The following is a 15735-nucleotide window of genomic DNA, read 5'->3' on the forward strand; positions in this document are numbered from 1 at the left end:
ATCCCAAAGAAGAAAGCATGACATAGCCTCAGCTAAGAGGATTAATTTTATATTAAATTGACAACTTGCAAGAAAATGTCACCTTACACTTTGTAGGAAACTTATTGTTCCTTTCAAGTACAAATATGTGCTTATGTAAGTGACTTTAGTAATAAGAACAGAAATATGCTAAGACTAGGATGAAAAGACTGTCTCTGAAGAAGAGGAATGCAAAATGTAATATTCATAAGCTTTTGGATATGTCTACATGACAGATGTGTTTCTAAGTGTACTGTATATTTTAAGCAGAAAGATTTTTTTTTCTGGTTGGTTTGTATACAGCACACTAAATGGATGGAGTGAACAAGCCATTATGTGTGAGTTGCTTTGTTTTTATGCTAAAAACAATTCACAGATGCACGCACATTAAAATGTTTCCAATTCACCTTCAATTCACCCTGTGTATTCTAATCTTGCTCAAGGAGAAATTAACAAACCGCAACGGCATTGGGAGATTATAATATACCTCTATAATGGAAATAGACAAAGATGAATAACGATATGAGAGATCTAAGCCACACAACTAACAGACTTGATCTAACCTTGCAGTCAACTAATACAGAACATACATTCTTTTTAAACTCACATGGAACTATTATAAAAATGACTATGTATGTTTACAAAGGTGTGTTCACCTTGTAATAACTCTTTGAATGGCAAATGACTGGTCAAAAAAACTGACCACAGTCTCAGCAACCTTCAAAAGACTAATATTATACAGTCAAACTTCTCTGACAATAATGCTATTAAATTAGAAATTAACAACAAAAAGATAGGTGAAACAAAACATCTTTTGGAAGGTGAAAAATGCATTTCTAAATAACCCATGAGTTAAAGAAAAAAACGTAATGGAAATTATGAAATACTCAGAACTACAGGACAATGAAAATACTGGTAAAAACTTGTGGAGATGTAGCTAAAATGAAATGTACAGAATTATATGCATAAAAAAGTATAAAACAGGGGCTGGCCAAGTGGTGTGATGGTTAAGTTCGCATGCTCTACTTTGGCGGCCTGGGGTTGGCCAATTTGGATCCTGGGTGAGGATCTACGCACCGCTTATCAAGCCATGCTGTGGCAGGCGTCCCACATATAAAATAGGAAAAGATGGGCACAGATGTTAGCTCAGGGCCAATCTTCCTCAGCAAAAAGAGGAGGATTGGTGGTGGATGTTAACTCAGAGCTAATCTTCCTCAAAAAAATATAATATATGTATATGAAACATAAATAAACAAAAATGAATAAGTAATCTCAGAAAAAAGAAAAATAAGTATAACAGGAAAAGTTATTGGTTAGAGATGATTAACAAAGTAAAAAATGGGTTTTCTCAAAAGACAAAGTAGACAAACCTTTAGCAGAGTGCATGATGAAAAAAAGAAGAAATAAATAAATAATATTAGAAGCAAAAAGAAGATCATAATTATAAAGACAGTAGAGATAGAAAAAAAATCATAAGATGAGATTAGAAACTCTATGGCAATAAGTTTAAAGCAAGATATTTGAGAAAATTTAAATTACCAAAATTGACTCCAGAAGAAAGAAAATCTGAATAAACAACCATTACAGAAATTGAATTGACAGCCTAAAGTCTTCCCTGAAAAAAGATGTAAGACCCAAAGAGTTTTATAAGAGAATTTACCAAGGCTTCAAGGAATAGATAGTCCCTGTCTTATACAAACTGCTTTGGAGACTTTTAAAAAAAAATAAAAGAAGGAAATCTATCCAACTGATTTCATGTAAATATATTACCAAAACTAGACAAGAACAAAATAAGAAAAAGATAGAGCTAATTCATCTATAAACATAAGTGGTAAAATTCTAAATAAAATGCTAATACATTTAGTTCATCAGTATATTAAACAACATTATCATGGCCATGAAGTAGAGTTAATTCCAGATGCAAAATGAGTCCACATCAGAACAACCTACTGAGGTTCTTCATCTTTTTAACAGACTAACAGAGAAAAATCATATGACAATATGTCAAACAATGCAGAAACAGCATTTGATCAATTAAACAGTCATTCATGATTTAAAAAAAAAAAGCTTTTGGCGAGGAACGTAAGGGAGTTTTCTTAACCTGATAAAGAGCTTCTTCCAAACCCTACTGCAAACATATTTAATGATGAACCAACAGAAGATTTCCTTTTAGAGCTGGGAAAAAGATGGGAGATCCTCTATTTTTACTATTATACAACATTGTACTGGGGGTCCTAGCTAATGAATAAGAGCGGGGAAAAAAGAAATAAAACACTTTGAAAAGAAAATGCAAGACTCCTATTTGCAAAAGATATGACTGACTATATAGAACAATCACAAAAAGAATCTATAGGACAGCTAACAGGACTAAGGAAAAGTTCAATAAGAATACTGGTTCCAAGATCAGGGCACAAAAATCAATAATATTACTATATGCTAGCAATAACCACTTCGAAAATGTAATAGGAAAAAGAAACAATTAACATTAGCAATGAAATCTATAATGTAGCAGGAATTAATCTAATAGAAGAGGCCGGAGTTCTTTATGGGGAGTTACAAAACATGATTGAAGGACATGGAAGACCTAACTAATGATTACAGTCAAGAAGATGCAATATTATAAGGATGACTGTTCTCCTTAAATCCAGCTATAAATTTAGTGCAATTCGAAACAAAATCCCAATGGATTTTTTTTTCATGGAACTTGACAGCTTAATACTAAAATTCATCTGAAAGTGAAGAACAAAAGTAGCTAAGACAATTTTGAACTATAAAAAAATGGATAGATTTGCCTCATGAAATAGCAAGACTTATTATAAAGCTATAGTAGAAACATAGAGAAAGTGATGTGTATTTGTAATGGACAGTCCGTGTAGTCTCAAAGTGCCTGCTGGGTACAATACCACTCTGAAGAAAGTAGTTCTATGTGCGTCTTTTCTAAATATGAGATGCTTCTGTGACTTAGATGGATCTGTTGGGTAAAAACAGTCATGTAACCTTATTTATGACTGATTTGGACAGCACACAAGTTAACAGGGCCATAGATGAGTTGGATACAAGAAAGCCAACCTTCCACATGGTGCTTTCGGGCAATCTTTAGATAGAACAGTGTCAACCTTACTCAATAACATCCTCTTTGGAAGAAAGACTAAATGCTAGATAAACAAAGAGAAAGTGGGTTACTTGAGCTTTAGGTGGGATGCTGGAAACTCTGGAATATTGTTCTTATTCTCCATTGGAACTGCTATTCATTTCAATTTTAGAAGACAAGTTCCCAGGGTGGCTACACAACTGAAGAGCTGACTTTTCTTGCTACCCTGCGTTCCTGGATCTCCTTGCAATTAAATTAATTCACATAGCATTTTGTGTCTCTTCCTTGCAGCCTTAACAAGACTGACAAACAGGAAGATCCAAGTTTGATGAGACCTGAAGCTTATATATTGAAATAATGCAACCAAAAACAATGAAAATGAATTTATCTTCTATTTAACACATTTTAGGTTGCAATTACAACTATGTGCTAATTCTGATAAATCCATATTAATTTGTGGGAACATTATTTTTACACAGCTCATTATGCTTCACTTTGCATTTGATTTTTGCAGCAGGGTCATATTAGCAAACGTGTTGGAGGGTTTTATCCAGTTTCTTTAAGAAAAAATTCAAATGATGCTTAGAAGAATTTTCTACAAATTAGCTTCTGGTTCTGTATATTTTATACCTTCTTTCTCATCCTCTACTCACATATTTCCAGGGCCAGGATTCACAGGATGAGTTCATATCACAATACAAACTCTGACCCGGCACCTTCTAGGGGATGGTGGTGTCCCTGGAAGCCATTCTTGCACCTGGATGCCTAGCAATGAGCAATAACTTAATGTGAATTAAATAAATATATCCCACAAAACCCGAACTTTTGTTTGCCAGATCCCCCAAGTGCCTAACACCACTGTGATACCACCCAACAGGAGGGAAAATGTGATAGAAGGGAAGTCAGAGAGGAGAGACACAGCAGTCTTAGGCAATCGTGATGAAAATATCTTACTTTTTCTCATTTCACAAAAACAGAATGACCTTGTGAACACATTTCTAGGGTCCTTCCCAGGTTATTCCAGAGGGCTCATGTAAGGAGGGGTCTCTTTATTAGCTTGACGGTATATCCTTTGCTGATATTCAATGTTAGGATAAGGTTTTTAAAAATAACAATAAAGAAAAATACTAAACGTCAACTGCTGTTAATTACTGATTAATTAAATCTCTGAGTATTGGGTTTATTCTCAACCCAAAATGAGAACTTTATTCACAAATTTTCTTATGATCCTACCCAATTAAGAGAAGGAATGTTCTTCATATTGTTGCAAGCTGGAACTTATCTGCTTCTTACAGTTTCTGTATTCACCTGCCCATCTTCTGTTCCCTGAAACCCTACCCCATTCACATAGCTTGACCATACCTGCATATTTGCTTCTTTCCTTCACCCCTTCATCCCCCCACTTCCAGCCAAATACAGGTACATATACTTAGTCCTTGTAATCCATGTCCCAATAAATTCTGATGAATTCTATTAGGAGATTTCTTAGAGAAGTGAAAGCCTTCAAAACATGAAATATCCATTGATGAAATAATGGAATGACCACTTGCGAAATTGCTCCATCTGCTAACCCTAGTGTGTACACCCATCCCTATTGAAGTCTTGGTCATCCATTTGGAAATATCCTACCCTCAAATACAGTAGAAATCTATTGCAAATCTTGCAAAAGATGTGGAATTTCATAAACTTGATAAAGGTGATGCTGTGAGCTGCTGGATCCACATGCAAAGTTACTAATAAAGGAGGAGTTCACAGAGTTGGACCAGGTAACACACGAAAAACAGAAAATCGGTAAGAATGATGATGACACCAGTACTTCAAAAGGAAATAATTTAGATTCAAACGAATAAGAGAGGGCCTTGGGAAAACTGGACAAAACCCTCCAACACTTTTGCAAATATGACCCTCTTATAAAAATTAAATGCAAAATGAGGGATAATGAGCTATATAAAAATAATGTCCCCACAGATTAACACTTGATTTATTAGAATTAGCACACAGTTGTAATTGTAACCTAAAATCTGTTCAATATAAGATAAATTCATTTTCCTAGTTTTTTGGTTGCCTTATTTTAAGATAAAGTCCCAATCAAGTCTTTTTCTTTCACTATGGAATCAAGGTCTCCATCTTAAATACATTCACTCTAAGAGGGCCTTTTCTGGGAAAAAGAAGAGGGAAAGGAAGACCTCTTATACTCATCTCTATGTTTCCCAAATGCACTATTATAAGACTCCTCTTAGGAAACTGTAAAAAGTACAGACTCCTATGTTCCCCTGACAGACCAAATTTGAATCTCCAAGAGCAGAAGAGAACCTAGGACTGCCTATTTTTAGCAATCATCTTAAAGGATCCTTATGATAATCAAGCAAATGTTATTCCCACGTAACCACCTTAACTCATCCAAAGCGAAAGGATGAAGTGTATTCTGTCTGTCTCTCCCTCTCTTAACCTTAAAAAGTCTTTTTTTTTTTTTTTTTAACATTGTCAGGGGTTTGTACTCACTGTTCTTTCTTTTTTCTTTTACTCTTTTTACACACTCTTTTTCCTAGATCAGTGTCTAATCTATAAACAAAGGGTTTTTTTTAAACATTTCAATGTAGTCTTTAGAATTTACAACCTGCTCCTGCTTTTCATTATCTTCTTAATATTTTAAAACACTTTTGAAAAAACCCAGAATTTCCTTTTTTTTTTTTGCACTTCTTTAAAATCAAGGGTGAGTGATTTGTCTCAAATTTCTTTTTTTTACCTTCCCTCAGCCTGCATTCTCAAGAGCCCATTTTACTCTAAATTCATTTGGACATTAAACTGCTTTGCAAATATTATCATATTCTGTCTGTTCTTTCTGCACCGCCTGATTGTCAGCTCCTCGAAGACAAACATCATGTCCTTCACTTCTGCATTTCCCCCACTGAACCTGGAAGGCTAAGACTGACTAGTGTACAGTATGCTTCACGTGGTGGGTGCTTAATAAATATGTTAAAACAGTATTAAAATGCTGAATAAATTTGACAGCAATGCTCCTTCTCATCACTTTAAGTGCCAACACTTCCTAGGTCATTTCTCTGCCTAGCAACCATTTCCCCACATACCTACACATCCCCAGACATTTCATCCAAGCTGAAGCTCTCTTTTGATCCAGCTTTCCTTACTTGAGTTGTGGAACTATTGTTTACGTATTTTCCCCTAAGAAGTGTCTGATGGGTACCCAAAGACCCTGCTGTGCAACTTGAAGTTGCTCTTTTCCCTTGGTGATAGTGGGGGAGAGAGAAGGACAGTAGGGATGGAGGAGGTTTCATTTCAGGTTATCTTCCTTTTCTTCCCAAATCATCTTTCATAGTAAGACACAATGCCCCTATGCCTATTTTCATATCTTTAAGGATGTTTTTCATTCTTAGCATCCGCAGAATGCTAAGGATTTTAGAGAGGGTTTAGTATTTTAACCAAGATACTGTTTATTCACGAGCTTTACTCAATGCCTCATTTTTTTTTTTAGACAGGTAATTTTATTTTATTTTATTTACTTATTTTTTGTGAGGAAGATTCGCCCTGAACTAACATCTGTGCCAGTCTTTCTCTACTTTGTATGTGGGACGCCTCCACAGGGTGGCTGACGAATGGAGTAGGTCCACACCCAGGATCCAATCCTTGAACCCGGACTGCTGAAGCAGAGTGTGAGGAACTTTAACCACTGTGATTAGGCCAACGAAGATATATTTTGGTATTTATAGAAACAGACTTAATTGGAATACTTAAAATTGCAAATCTTTTTTCTGAATTCTTTTCTTACAGCATGATGCTATGATACAATTGGTGAAATTACTCCTCTTTGAATCATAGCACTAATGAAAATTCAAAGTTGAGAAGCCTGTGTAATTTGGTCCACAGGGTACTGACATGTGTTCTCCATATACTCAATACCTCATTTTTTTCTGATCTACTATAGTCAGGCAGGCAACACCTCTCTTATAACATCATTCTCCTATTAAACATTATTTCGTGCCTATGAAAAATACTCTTCTGGTTAATATGTATGGATCTAATGGGGTAATGTACGGAAAAACTTATTCTCTTTTTCTTGGATAGGGAATTATCTTTTGCAAAGCACTTTGGCATCTATTCATTACCTTATTTAATCCTCACAACAACTTTGCTAGGTGGACAGAATAGGAGTCATTATCTCCAGGATAAGGAAGTGAATTGCCCAAGGTTACACACCTTGGATGGACGCACATTGGAATAGGATTTCACAGTCAGTCCCGTTTCCTCTCTCTGGAGTCCCACACAGCTGAACTTCACATCATAAGCTCGGTTATGTCAGTAAAGATAAGGCTGCTAGGAAGAATCAATAAGCGATAGTTTGGTGGGATTGGGAAGGAAAGCACATTGCGCATGCGCAGATCGCTAACAGGGAGCCGAGTTTCCGCTGAACTCGTCTCCAAGCTCCGGCTGATGCGCAGGCGCACCTCCTCAGGCTGAAGGTCAGAAGAGGGCGGGGGCCTCGGAGCCGCGCAGGCGCAGTTGTGCGCCGGGGGGTGCCAAGATGTCTTTCCCCAAGTACGAGCCGTCGCGCCTGGCCAGCCTGCCTACCACCCTCGACCCAGCTGAGTACGACATATCTCCGGAAACGCGGAAGGCGCAAGCTGAACGGTTGGCCATAAGATCCCGGCTTAAACGGGAGTATCTGCTTCAGTACAACGACCCCAGCCGCCGAGGGCTCGTTGTGAGTGACGGGTCGGCCGGGCGGGAATCGAGGGCCAGAGTCCGGGCGGTCCCCTCAGCAGGGCAGCCCAGACCGGCCCAGGGGGACCACACAGCGGAGTAGCCACCGTTCCTTATCAGTGTCTTAGAAATGGACCCTCTTCCAGGCCCAGGGAGCAGGCCGACTCACTAGCCCTTTGACCTTGGGCAGAGAGCTTGGTAAAGAGGACGCGTTCTGGATTCACAGCTGGCTGGGTTTGAGTCCTGGCTTGATCACTTTCCGCCTGGGTGATCTTGAAAACTCTTACTCAACTTTGCTGCTGAGCCTCCGTCTTCCTATCCCCAAAATGGGGGTGATATAGTACTTCCTGTCTTACGAGGCTCTTAGAGAATTAAATGAGATAAGGCACGTGATCGGCCAGCACAGTACCTGGCTTGTAATGAGTGTTCAGAAAATGTGTCGTATATAGTTTTTTAAAAGCCCTTTTCCATCTTTCAGTGCACAGTTCATAGCAGTATTGCTCTCTCCTGATGGGAATATAGTGATTCTTCAGTTTACATCTTTTAAAGATCCAAAGACCCTGCAGCTTTAGAAGAGTGAATCCGGATAGGAAAGACTAGCAAGGTCTGAGGTCTAATATTAAGAGATTGGGGAGATAAGGTGGACGAACGCAAAAGAGACTTAAGAGGGAATGGCAGGAGAGTGAGGGAAACCATGCAGGTGTGTGGCCTGGAAACCAGGTGAAGAAACGATTTCAAGGAGTGTCCACCATGTCAGATGCTGCCCATAGTCCTTTGAAACTTTGGAGTCAGGTGCCAAGGCACTACATAGTAGCAAACTATCTGATCTTGGGCAGTCTGCCTAACTCCTTTGAGCCTTAGTTTTCTGATCTTCATATATGGGAATGGTAGTACATTCTAAGTGTGCTTTTAGATAACTTTCTGCCCGTGAGCTGTGTAAGTATGATGTCAAATATATATATTTTTTTTTAAAAAACTTTTCTCACCAGCTACATTGGTGTTCTGTAGGAATTTCAGGAAGTTGTGAGGATTGAAGGAAATTTACCATGTGCCAGGCACTATCTAAACCCTTTCTGAATATTATTCAAAGAGTTAAGCTCTATTACTGCCCCCATTTTACAGATGAGATGACAACAAAGGAAGGACAAGGAGGTCACAGAGTGATACTCTGTTAGCAAGTGATAGAGCAGAATTTGAACCTGGGTCTCTGTGACCCAAAGCTTAACCAGTTGGCTGTACCATCCCCAGCTAGAACTTTCTTTACTTGAGAAGAAGGTGTGGAGAGAGACGTTTATTACTTACATCCTCACACGAATGGATTTGATGTGCCAGATAGTATGATGTAGTAAAAAAGAATAAGGCCTTGAGTCCAACAGAGCTGAGTTTAAACTCCAGATTTTCTCTTTTCCAGTTCTGTGATCCAGGGCAGTTTCAATTTTGTCCTGTAAAAGCAGAGGTAGTCATACCTGCCTCGTTAGTAGTTCTGTTAATTAAATGAATGCCTGGGACGTAATCATATATTGATCAATGCATGGAAATTCCTTGCCTAATTTTTAAGAATGATTAATTCAGTGATAAATAATTGCTCAGAATCTATTATGGGCCAGGCCCTGTTTTAGATGCTGTGGTAACAGTGGAGAAGAAAACAGGTACAGACTCCTGTCCTCGGAGAGCTTTCTTTCCAGGGGAGGAGACAGGTAATAAACAAGTTAAGAAATGAAATCACTTAACATGTTAGATATAGTGGTAAGTGATAAGAAGAAAAATAAAGCAAAGAAGGGGATGAGGAGTGTGTGTAGGTAGTAAGGAGGGAGAGCAGCTGCAATTTTAGATAAACCCAGGGAAGGTCTCGCTTGGTAGGTGACATTTGAGTAAAGATCTGAAAGAAGTGAAGAGAGGGAGCTAGCCACACAGCTCTCTAGGAATGTAGCATTTTAGGCAGAGGGGAAGGCAAGTGCGAGGGTCCTTAGGCAGGAGTGCGCCTAATTAATTCTAAAAATACTGAAGAGACTATTGTGGCTACAGAGGAGAAAGATGCGGGCAGGTTAGGAAGAGGTGAGGTCAGAAAGGTACCTGGGACTAGATCACCCATGCCTTGGTTGGCCCTTGTGAGGACTTTCACTGAGTAGGGAGTCCCATAATCTGGACTTACATTTTTAACAAGATCTCTCTGGCTGCTTAGCTGGAAATAGACTGTGGGGGAGCAAGGGCAGGAGCAGGGAGAACAGTCCGGAGGCTTTCGCAGTAATCTAATCTCTTAGTCGATGGGGCTGCCAGAGTGGTGGCAGCAGAGGTGGTTAGAGGTGGTCAGTTCTGGGTGTGTATTGAAAGTAGAGCCAACCAGGTTTGCTGGCAGATTGGATTTAGGGTATAAGGGAAAGAGAGGAGTCCAGGTTGACTCCAGGGTTTTTGACGTAAGTGATTGGAAGAATGAACTTGCCTTTTACCGAGATAGAGAAGAATGTGAGAGGAGCAGGGATGGAGGTGGACTGTTGGGAGATCAATTTGTTGGGAGAAACATCACATTTGACATCCTGTTAGGCAACACATCCTCGTTGAGCAGATACTTGGATATTACATCTGGAGTTCAGGGTCGTGGTCTAGGACTGGAGGTATAATTTTGAGAATCATCAGCCTATGGTTGATGGATATGTACAGCCATGTGATTGAAGGAGATCATCAAGGGAGTGAATACAGATAGGAAAGACTAGCAAAGTCTGAGGTCTAATATTAAGAGATTGGGGAGATAAGATGGAAGAATGCAAAAGAGACTAAGAGGGAATGGCAGGAGAGTTAGGAGGGAAACCATGGAGGGGTGTGCCCTGGAAGCCAGATGAAGAAACGGTTTCAAGGAGTGTCCACCATGTCAGATGCTGCCCACAGTCCTTTGGACGTGGAGTGGTAGCAAAGAACTGTCTCCCATGGCGTGTGTTTTGGAGCCTCACTTAACAGTACTGGGCTCAGTGAACTATGCACATGGGGCTGTTGAAAATGAGGTGTGTTTCTGGAAGATAGATCTGGCAGATATTAAATTGTAGAGAGGTGACCGACAGATTGAGAATTCTTCGAAGGGGAGTCTTTCAAATACATCCATAGCAGAAGGGATAGATACAAGAGTAGATGTATTTATCCTTTTAGGTGTTGAGCTTAAACATCCCCATGAACCTGTATCTTGTGTCTTCACCTTCTTTGCTGTTTCTGCAAACAGTTTGGTTTAAAATGTTACTGTGGAAGATCCAGTTTAATTATTTTAGTCCTACCAATCATGACTTTTTGGTGTTGGTCAGGACCTTGAATGTCCTCCTCACAGCTTAGTATTAAAGTTTGACCTTAATGCCTTCCTCGCAGCTTAGTATTAAAGATTTAAAGCAGATTTCATTTGCTTATTTTTATCTCTCTATCAGTTAATTGGAGCAAATAATTTTGTAAAATCATTTGGGACTTTTGCTAATTAAATTTAATTATGTGTTTGGGGTAGATTTTGCTATTCTTACATATTCCAGTATAAATATTAAAAATGGACAATTACTTTTTTCCTTAACCAAGACAGTCTGATTATTTTTCTTTAAAAACCTTGTCTTTTCTACAAAGCTATTTTAATAGTGTGAAATATAATAATTTTGCTCTTAAAATAACCAAGTCAGCTTAAGCTTAAAGTTCAGAGTTAGCCTACCTCACTCTTCACTGTCCTGCGGCTTATTTGTAGCCTGGAAAGACCAGTGTCGGGGTAGCATTAGAAGGGGTCCTGGAAACAAAGTTCAAAGCATGACAGAGCATATGAAATGTTTGTCTTCATTGGGAGTATTGTGTGGTTCTGTTGGTCACACTTCAAGAAAGACAGTGAAGCTAAAAACAGTCTAGAAAAGAATTTTAAAAAATGATCATAGAGAAAAACTGGCTTCTCTGATTGCTTTAAAAGATAAGTATTCTTAAATTTTAAATAAATTTTAAATAATAGAAATGAAGGGTGATATAAGAGTCTTAAATTCTGAAGGATTTGAATAGGATCATCAGAATTATTCAACAAACGCTAGAAATGAAAGATCTTCCCTGAAGCTGTTGAGGAATATTCAGAGAATCCCCTTAACCATTGTAGAGAACAAAGGCGTCTCCTGTGCTCCTCCGCACAAGTCCTGGGGAGACTGTTTCTCCGTGTGACCCTGCTTGAGTTCCTGTAACTTTTTGTTTTCATAAATTTTAGGAAGATCCTGCCTTGCTTCGTTGGACCTATGCAAGATCAGCAAATATTTATCCTAATTTCAGACCCACTCCCAAGACCTCACTCTTAGGAGCACTGTTTGGAATCGGGCCCCTCTTCTTCTGGTATTATGTTTTCAAAACTGACAGAGTGAGTATGAGGACGTGATGTCTGGTGTCTCTGTGATGTGATGGGTTCACTCTGCTGGCTGAGGCTCTTCCTCTTGGTGCCTGCTCCAGCGCTCCTCCCGCCTTTGCCCTCTACTCTTTCTTGGCTTCTTCTCTTCTTTTATCTGTATTCCTTTCCAGCAAGAGTTAAAACAGAAAATTTCAATTGTATGTTTGGTTTTATTGCCTCATCATATCAACTTTTATAGAAATATACTTTGTTAAAAATCACGATGGCCTCTGAGTCTTTCAGATTTAATTTAATGACTGCTCTAGAATTTAAAGCAGTGAGTCAGTCAATTTAAATTTCTAAGACTTGAGCTTAGCTCATGAAAGAGTGTTCCTGGTGTGTTTTGGATGATGTAAGGAAATTACACTGTGAATATTAAGTGAGAGAATACAGAAATAACTTTAAAAAGTTAATTTCTTTTTTCTCATTAGATATGCAGAAGTTAAACCTTTCTGTTCTGATTAACTGTTAGATATTGTCATTGCAAATTTTTGTATTTAGTTTTCTTAGTTCATTTGTTTTAAAGAGAAGTGTTTATTGGATTAAGTGTTAGCAGAATACATAAATCATTTAGTGTGTTCCCTGTTTGCATAAATTCTAGTTATGTTGGTCACATTATGTGACTTAATATTAAAACTTATTAATGCATTAACAAGAGAAAAGCAGAAGCAGCCTGTGGTGGAAATCAGTCATCAGAGGCCTGGGTATATGATTGCAGACAAAACCCAGCTTATCTGTGACACTAAACCACTCTGGTACTAGATTCCCAGGCCCAGGCCCAGGCCCAGCCCCTAGGCCTCACATTGCTATCGAGACTGGATCCCGCCCGTCTAACTCTGCCTTAAGCTGGCCAATCCACTCTCCTGTTAGAGTGTGTGTATTTTGATTGTCTGATAAATTACCACTTAACAGAAAAGTAAGCCACACTTACCCAGAAGGAGTTTGCGTTTGCTTTTGATGTGTGCTTTTTAGTAGGGTAATACAGTACTACTTGCTAAAATGTGGGTAAGGTATTTTTCAATAGAAGTGTTTTCTTATTGTCCCTTTCTTTCTTCAGTCTGCCACTTCCTCACTCATACTCTGTAGGCTTCAGACCATGGGGAATTGGAATTAGGATTGGAGTGTTTCATTCCTGTTTTTCAGATTTGTGCCATGGGTTATGCCAGAATGCATTGTTTTTATTGCACTTTTTTTTTCTGTCTATACAGGATAAGAAAGAAAAACTTATCCAGGAAGGAAAATTGGATCGCACATTTAACATCTCATATTAAGTCTGGCAATGATGACTATATGTATTGTTTAAATAAATCTTCTATTAATCATTAAATAGTTTCTCTTTCTTAATATCACCTTGATTCAACAAATGTTTGCTGGACATTGTAGAATCTCTACTTTGTAAGAGTTCACAGTTTAATGAAGAAACAGACTCGTTCATTCATTCAACCAGTCATTCAACAAGTGAGTGTCTGCTCAACAAGTGAGTGTCTGCTGTGAGCCAGGCCTTGTGCTATGTGCTGATAATACAACAGTCAGTGAGACAAAGTTAGGACCTGTGTTTAAGGAGTGCACACTCTGAGAACTGTTTATTCAGCAGTTATTATTTGAGTGCTTATTATGTGTGGATACTACTTACTTGTCTGGCTCCAGCCCCAGTGGTAAATGCAGCAGAACAGTAACATCAGTGTGGTAAAAAACACCGTAGGGATTCAGGAAAGTGATGTAGGCAAGCTGATGCAAACACCTCTGTCTAGGGAGATGGCATTGGATCTAGGCTCTGAAGATCAACGGCCAACAGGGCACAAAAGGGCAAGGTGTGTTGGGTATGGCTGGATTGGGGGCCACTGTGGAGTGTGAAGACAGGGAGGCTGGAGGCCGTGCCGAGAAACTGAAGTAGGCCCACAAGTAGAAGGACATGCAACTGAGATATACAACTGTGTACACGGGGGTTTGGGGGGAGATAAAGCAGAAAAAAAATAAAGAAACTGAAGTAGAATGGTCTAGAGCATGGGCTTTAGAGGTCAGACCTGGGCTAGAATCCAGCTGGAGCCTAGCAGTTAGAATATCAGGCGTTCGAATCCTCACGTATGGCGTGGAGATAGTACTGCTTCCTCCCTCACGAGGTCACGAAGATGAAAATGAAATAACAGAATATTGTTCAATAAAATAAAGCTACCCCATGCTTTGTAGTTCAGTCTTGAAACAGGAGGGTGGCCATTTCACCTATGAAGGCAGGATAAAACCAGGTGCTGTAGGAGGAACAGCATGCTAGGTAGGGCTGATGTACATTAGTTTATTGGTTTAACTGTCAAAACATTCGCAACTGTTCTTCCATTTGATCCTCGTATGAGCCTGGGGTACCCCAAAACTCAGAGCCCAAGAGAAAAGCTTGTATTCAGGTAGTTTATGTTGGGAAGTGATCTGGGCGAACAAGAGGGAGACTGTAAGAGTGAAACAGAGATGATGAGAGAAGGAAAGCCCACCACATGTGTGCTATTGGCCTGTTGCCTTAGAGAAATGGGGCTTCATTCCACCAGGGACCTTCTGAGGAGTCCTGTGGAATGTACTCAGAATTTTCCCTCCAGATAAGGAAAAAGTGAATATTTATCCACTAGCTCCTCTGCCCATTGGTCAGGAGTTGACTCTTGCAGGTAATTCCCTTGCACTTCCAGGCATGGGCATGCCTCAGAACAGCTGGCTGGGTTCTTACAGGCATCTCACATGGAGGAGGAAGGAAGCTTAGGGCAGAAAGAAACTGATGTGCTGTACAGCTGAGCTGAAGTATTGTCAGGTCACACCTGCAGGCAGCTGAGAGATACAGCAGCAACAGGCGTAGAAAGATGGGCCAAGAGGAAGTGAGACAGCACAAGAAGTACACAGTTTCCTCATCCACTCCCTGCACTGCTTGGATCTATGCACACATTAAGTCCAATCTAACGTCATTCAGGGTGACTGGCTGCAATCTCAGAATAGGAGGGTTAAGGGAACAAACTACAGTCCACACTGTTGCCACTGATCAGAGGCCGTAACTGATAGTCATCATTTATCCCCATGATGCTTCCTGGATTTTCCTTCCCTTGACCATCAATTTACCAGGTCTAGATTGCTTGCCTGATGGAGTCAGCAGGACCTTCATTTCCGAAGGCCAGAACCTTAGTTACTCTAGCATCATCAGGCCGTTGTTGCAGTAATCGCCTGGTCACAGTTGTCACTGGACGGGGAAGCACCAAGATGGACCAGTGAATCCCTGGGTTCCAGGCATATCCCATCCCGCCCCCACTGTGTAGCAGCAACCCTAGCTCCTTGTAATCAGGGTCACTTAGTGCTGCCAAGATAGAAACCTTTTTTTTCTTTTTGTCTGCTGTTTCCCAGGTACAAAAAGCCAAAAATGACCAGGAGATAGTCATAGCTTCAGATTAAAGTGAAATCCTGTGATATTGTGATTTATAATAAATATATATTTGGTCTTTGTCTCTGCTTTGGCACAGAGCTCCTAAAACCCTTGGGATTTCCTAAGTGATGAGATCAGTAAAGG

At 39.5% G+C, this 15735-nt stretch overlaps 1 protein-coding gene across 1 annotated transcript; it reads left to right on the forward strand.

The window, feature by feature from the left end:
• The first annotated feature begins 7612 nt into the window (after positions 1–7612).
• Positions 7613–13530, forward strand: NDUFB4 (NADH:ubiquinone oxidoreductase subunit B4). The gene is made up of 3 exons (XM_046659898.1): positions 7613–7829; positions 12030–12176; positions 13412–13530. The coding sequence occupies exons 1-3, from the start codon at positions 7650–7652 to the stop codon at positions 13472–13474; spliced, it is 390 nt and encodes a 129-aa protein (XP_046515854.1). The 5' UTR covers positions 7613–7649; the 3' UTR covers positions 13475–13530.
• Positions 13531–15735: the final 2205 nt, after the last annotated feature.

This window comes from Equus quagga, chromosome 4 (genome assembly GCF_021613505.1).
Source record: "Equus quagga isolate Etosha38 chromosome 4, UCLA_HA_Equagga_1.0, whole genome shotgun sequence".
NCBI lineage: Eukaryota > Metazoa > Chordata > Mammalia > Perissodactyla > Equidae > Equus > Equus quagga.

What these genes read in the sequence shown, in the direction of transcription:
- NDUFB4 (XM_046659898.1), top strand. Translation starts at nt 7,650, where the DNA reads ATGTCTTTCCCCAAGTACGAGCCGTCGCGCCTGGCCAGCCTGCCTACC. An exon ending in CCAGCCGCCGAGGGCTCGTT is followed by an intron (nt 7,830 to 12,029) that starts GTGAGTGACGGG and finishes CATAAATTTTAG; the next exon opens with GAAGATCCTGCCTTGCTTCG. An exon ending in ATGTTTTCAAAACTGACAGA is followed by an intron (nt 12,177 to 13,411) that starts GTGAGTATGAGG and finishes CTGTCTATACAG; the next exon opens with GATAAGAAAGAAAAACTTAT.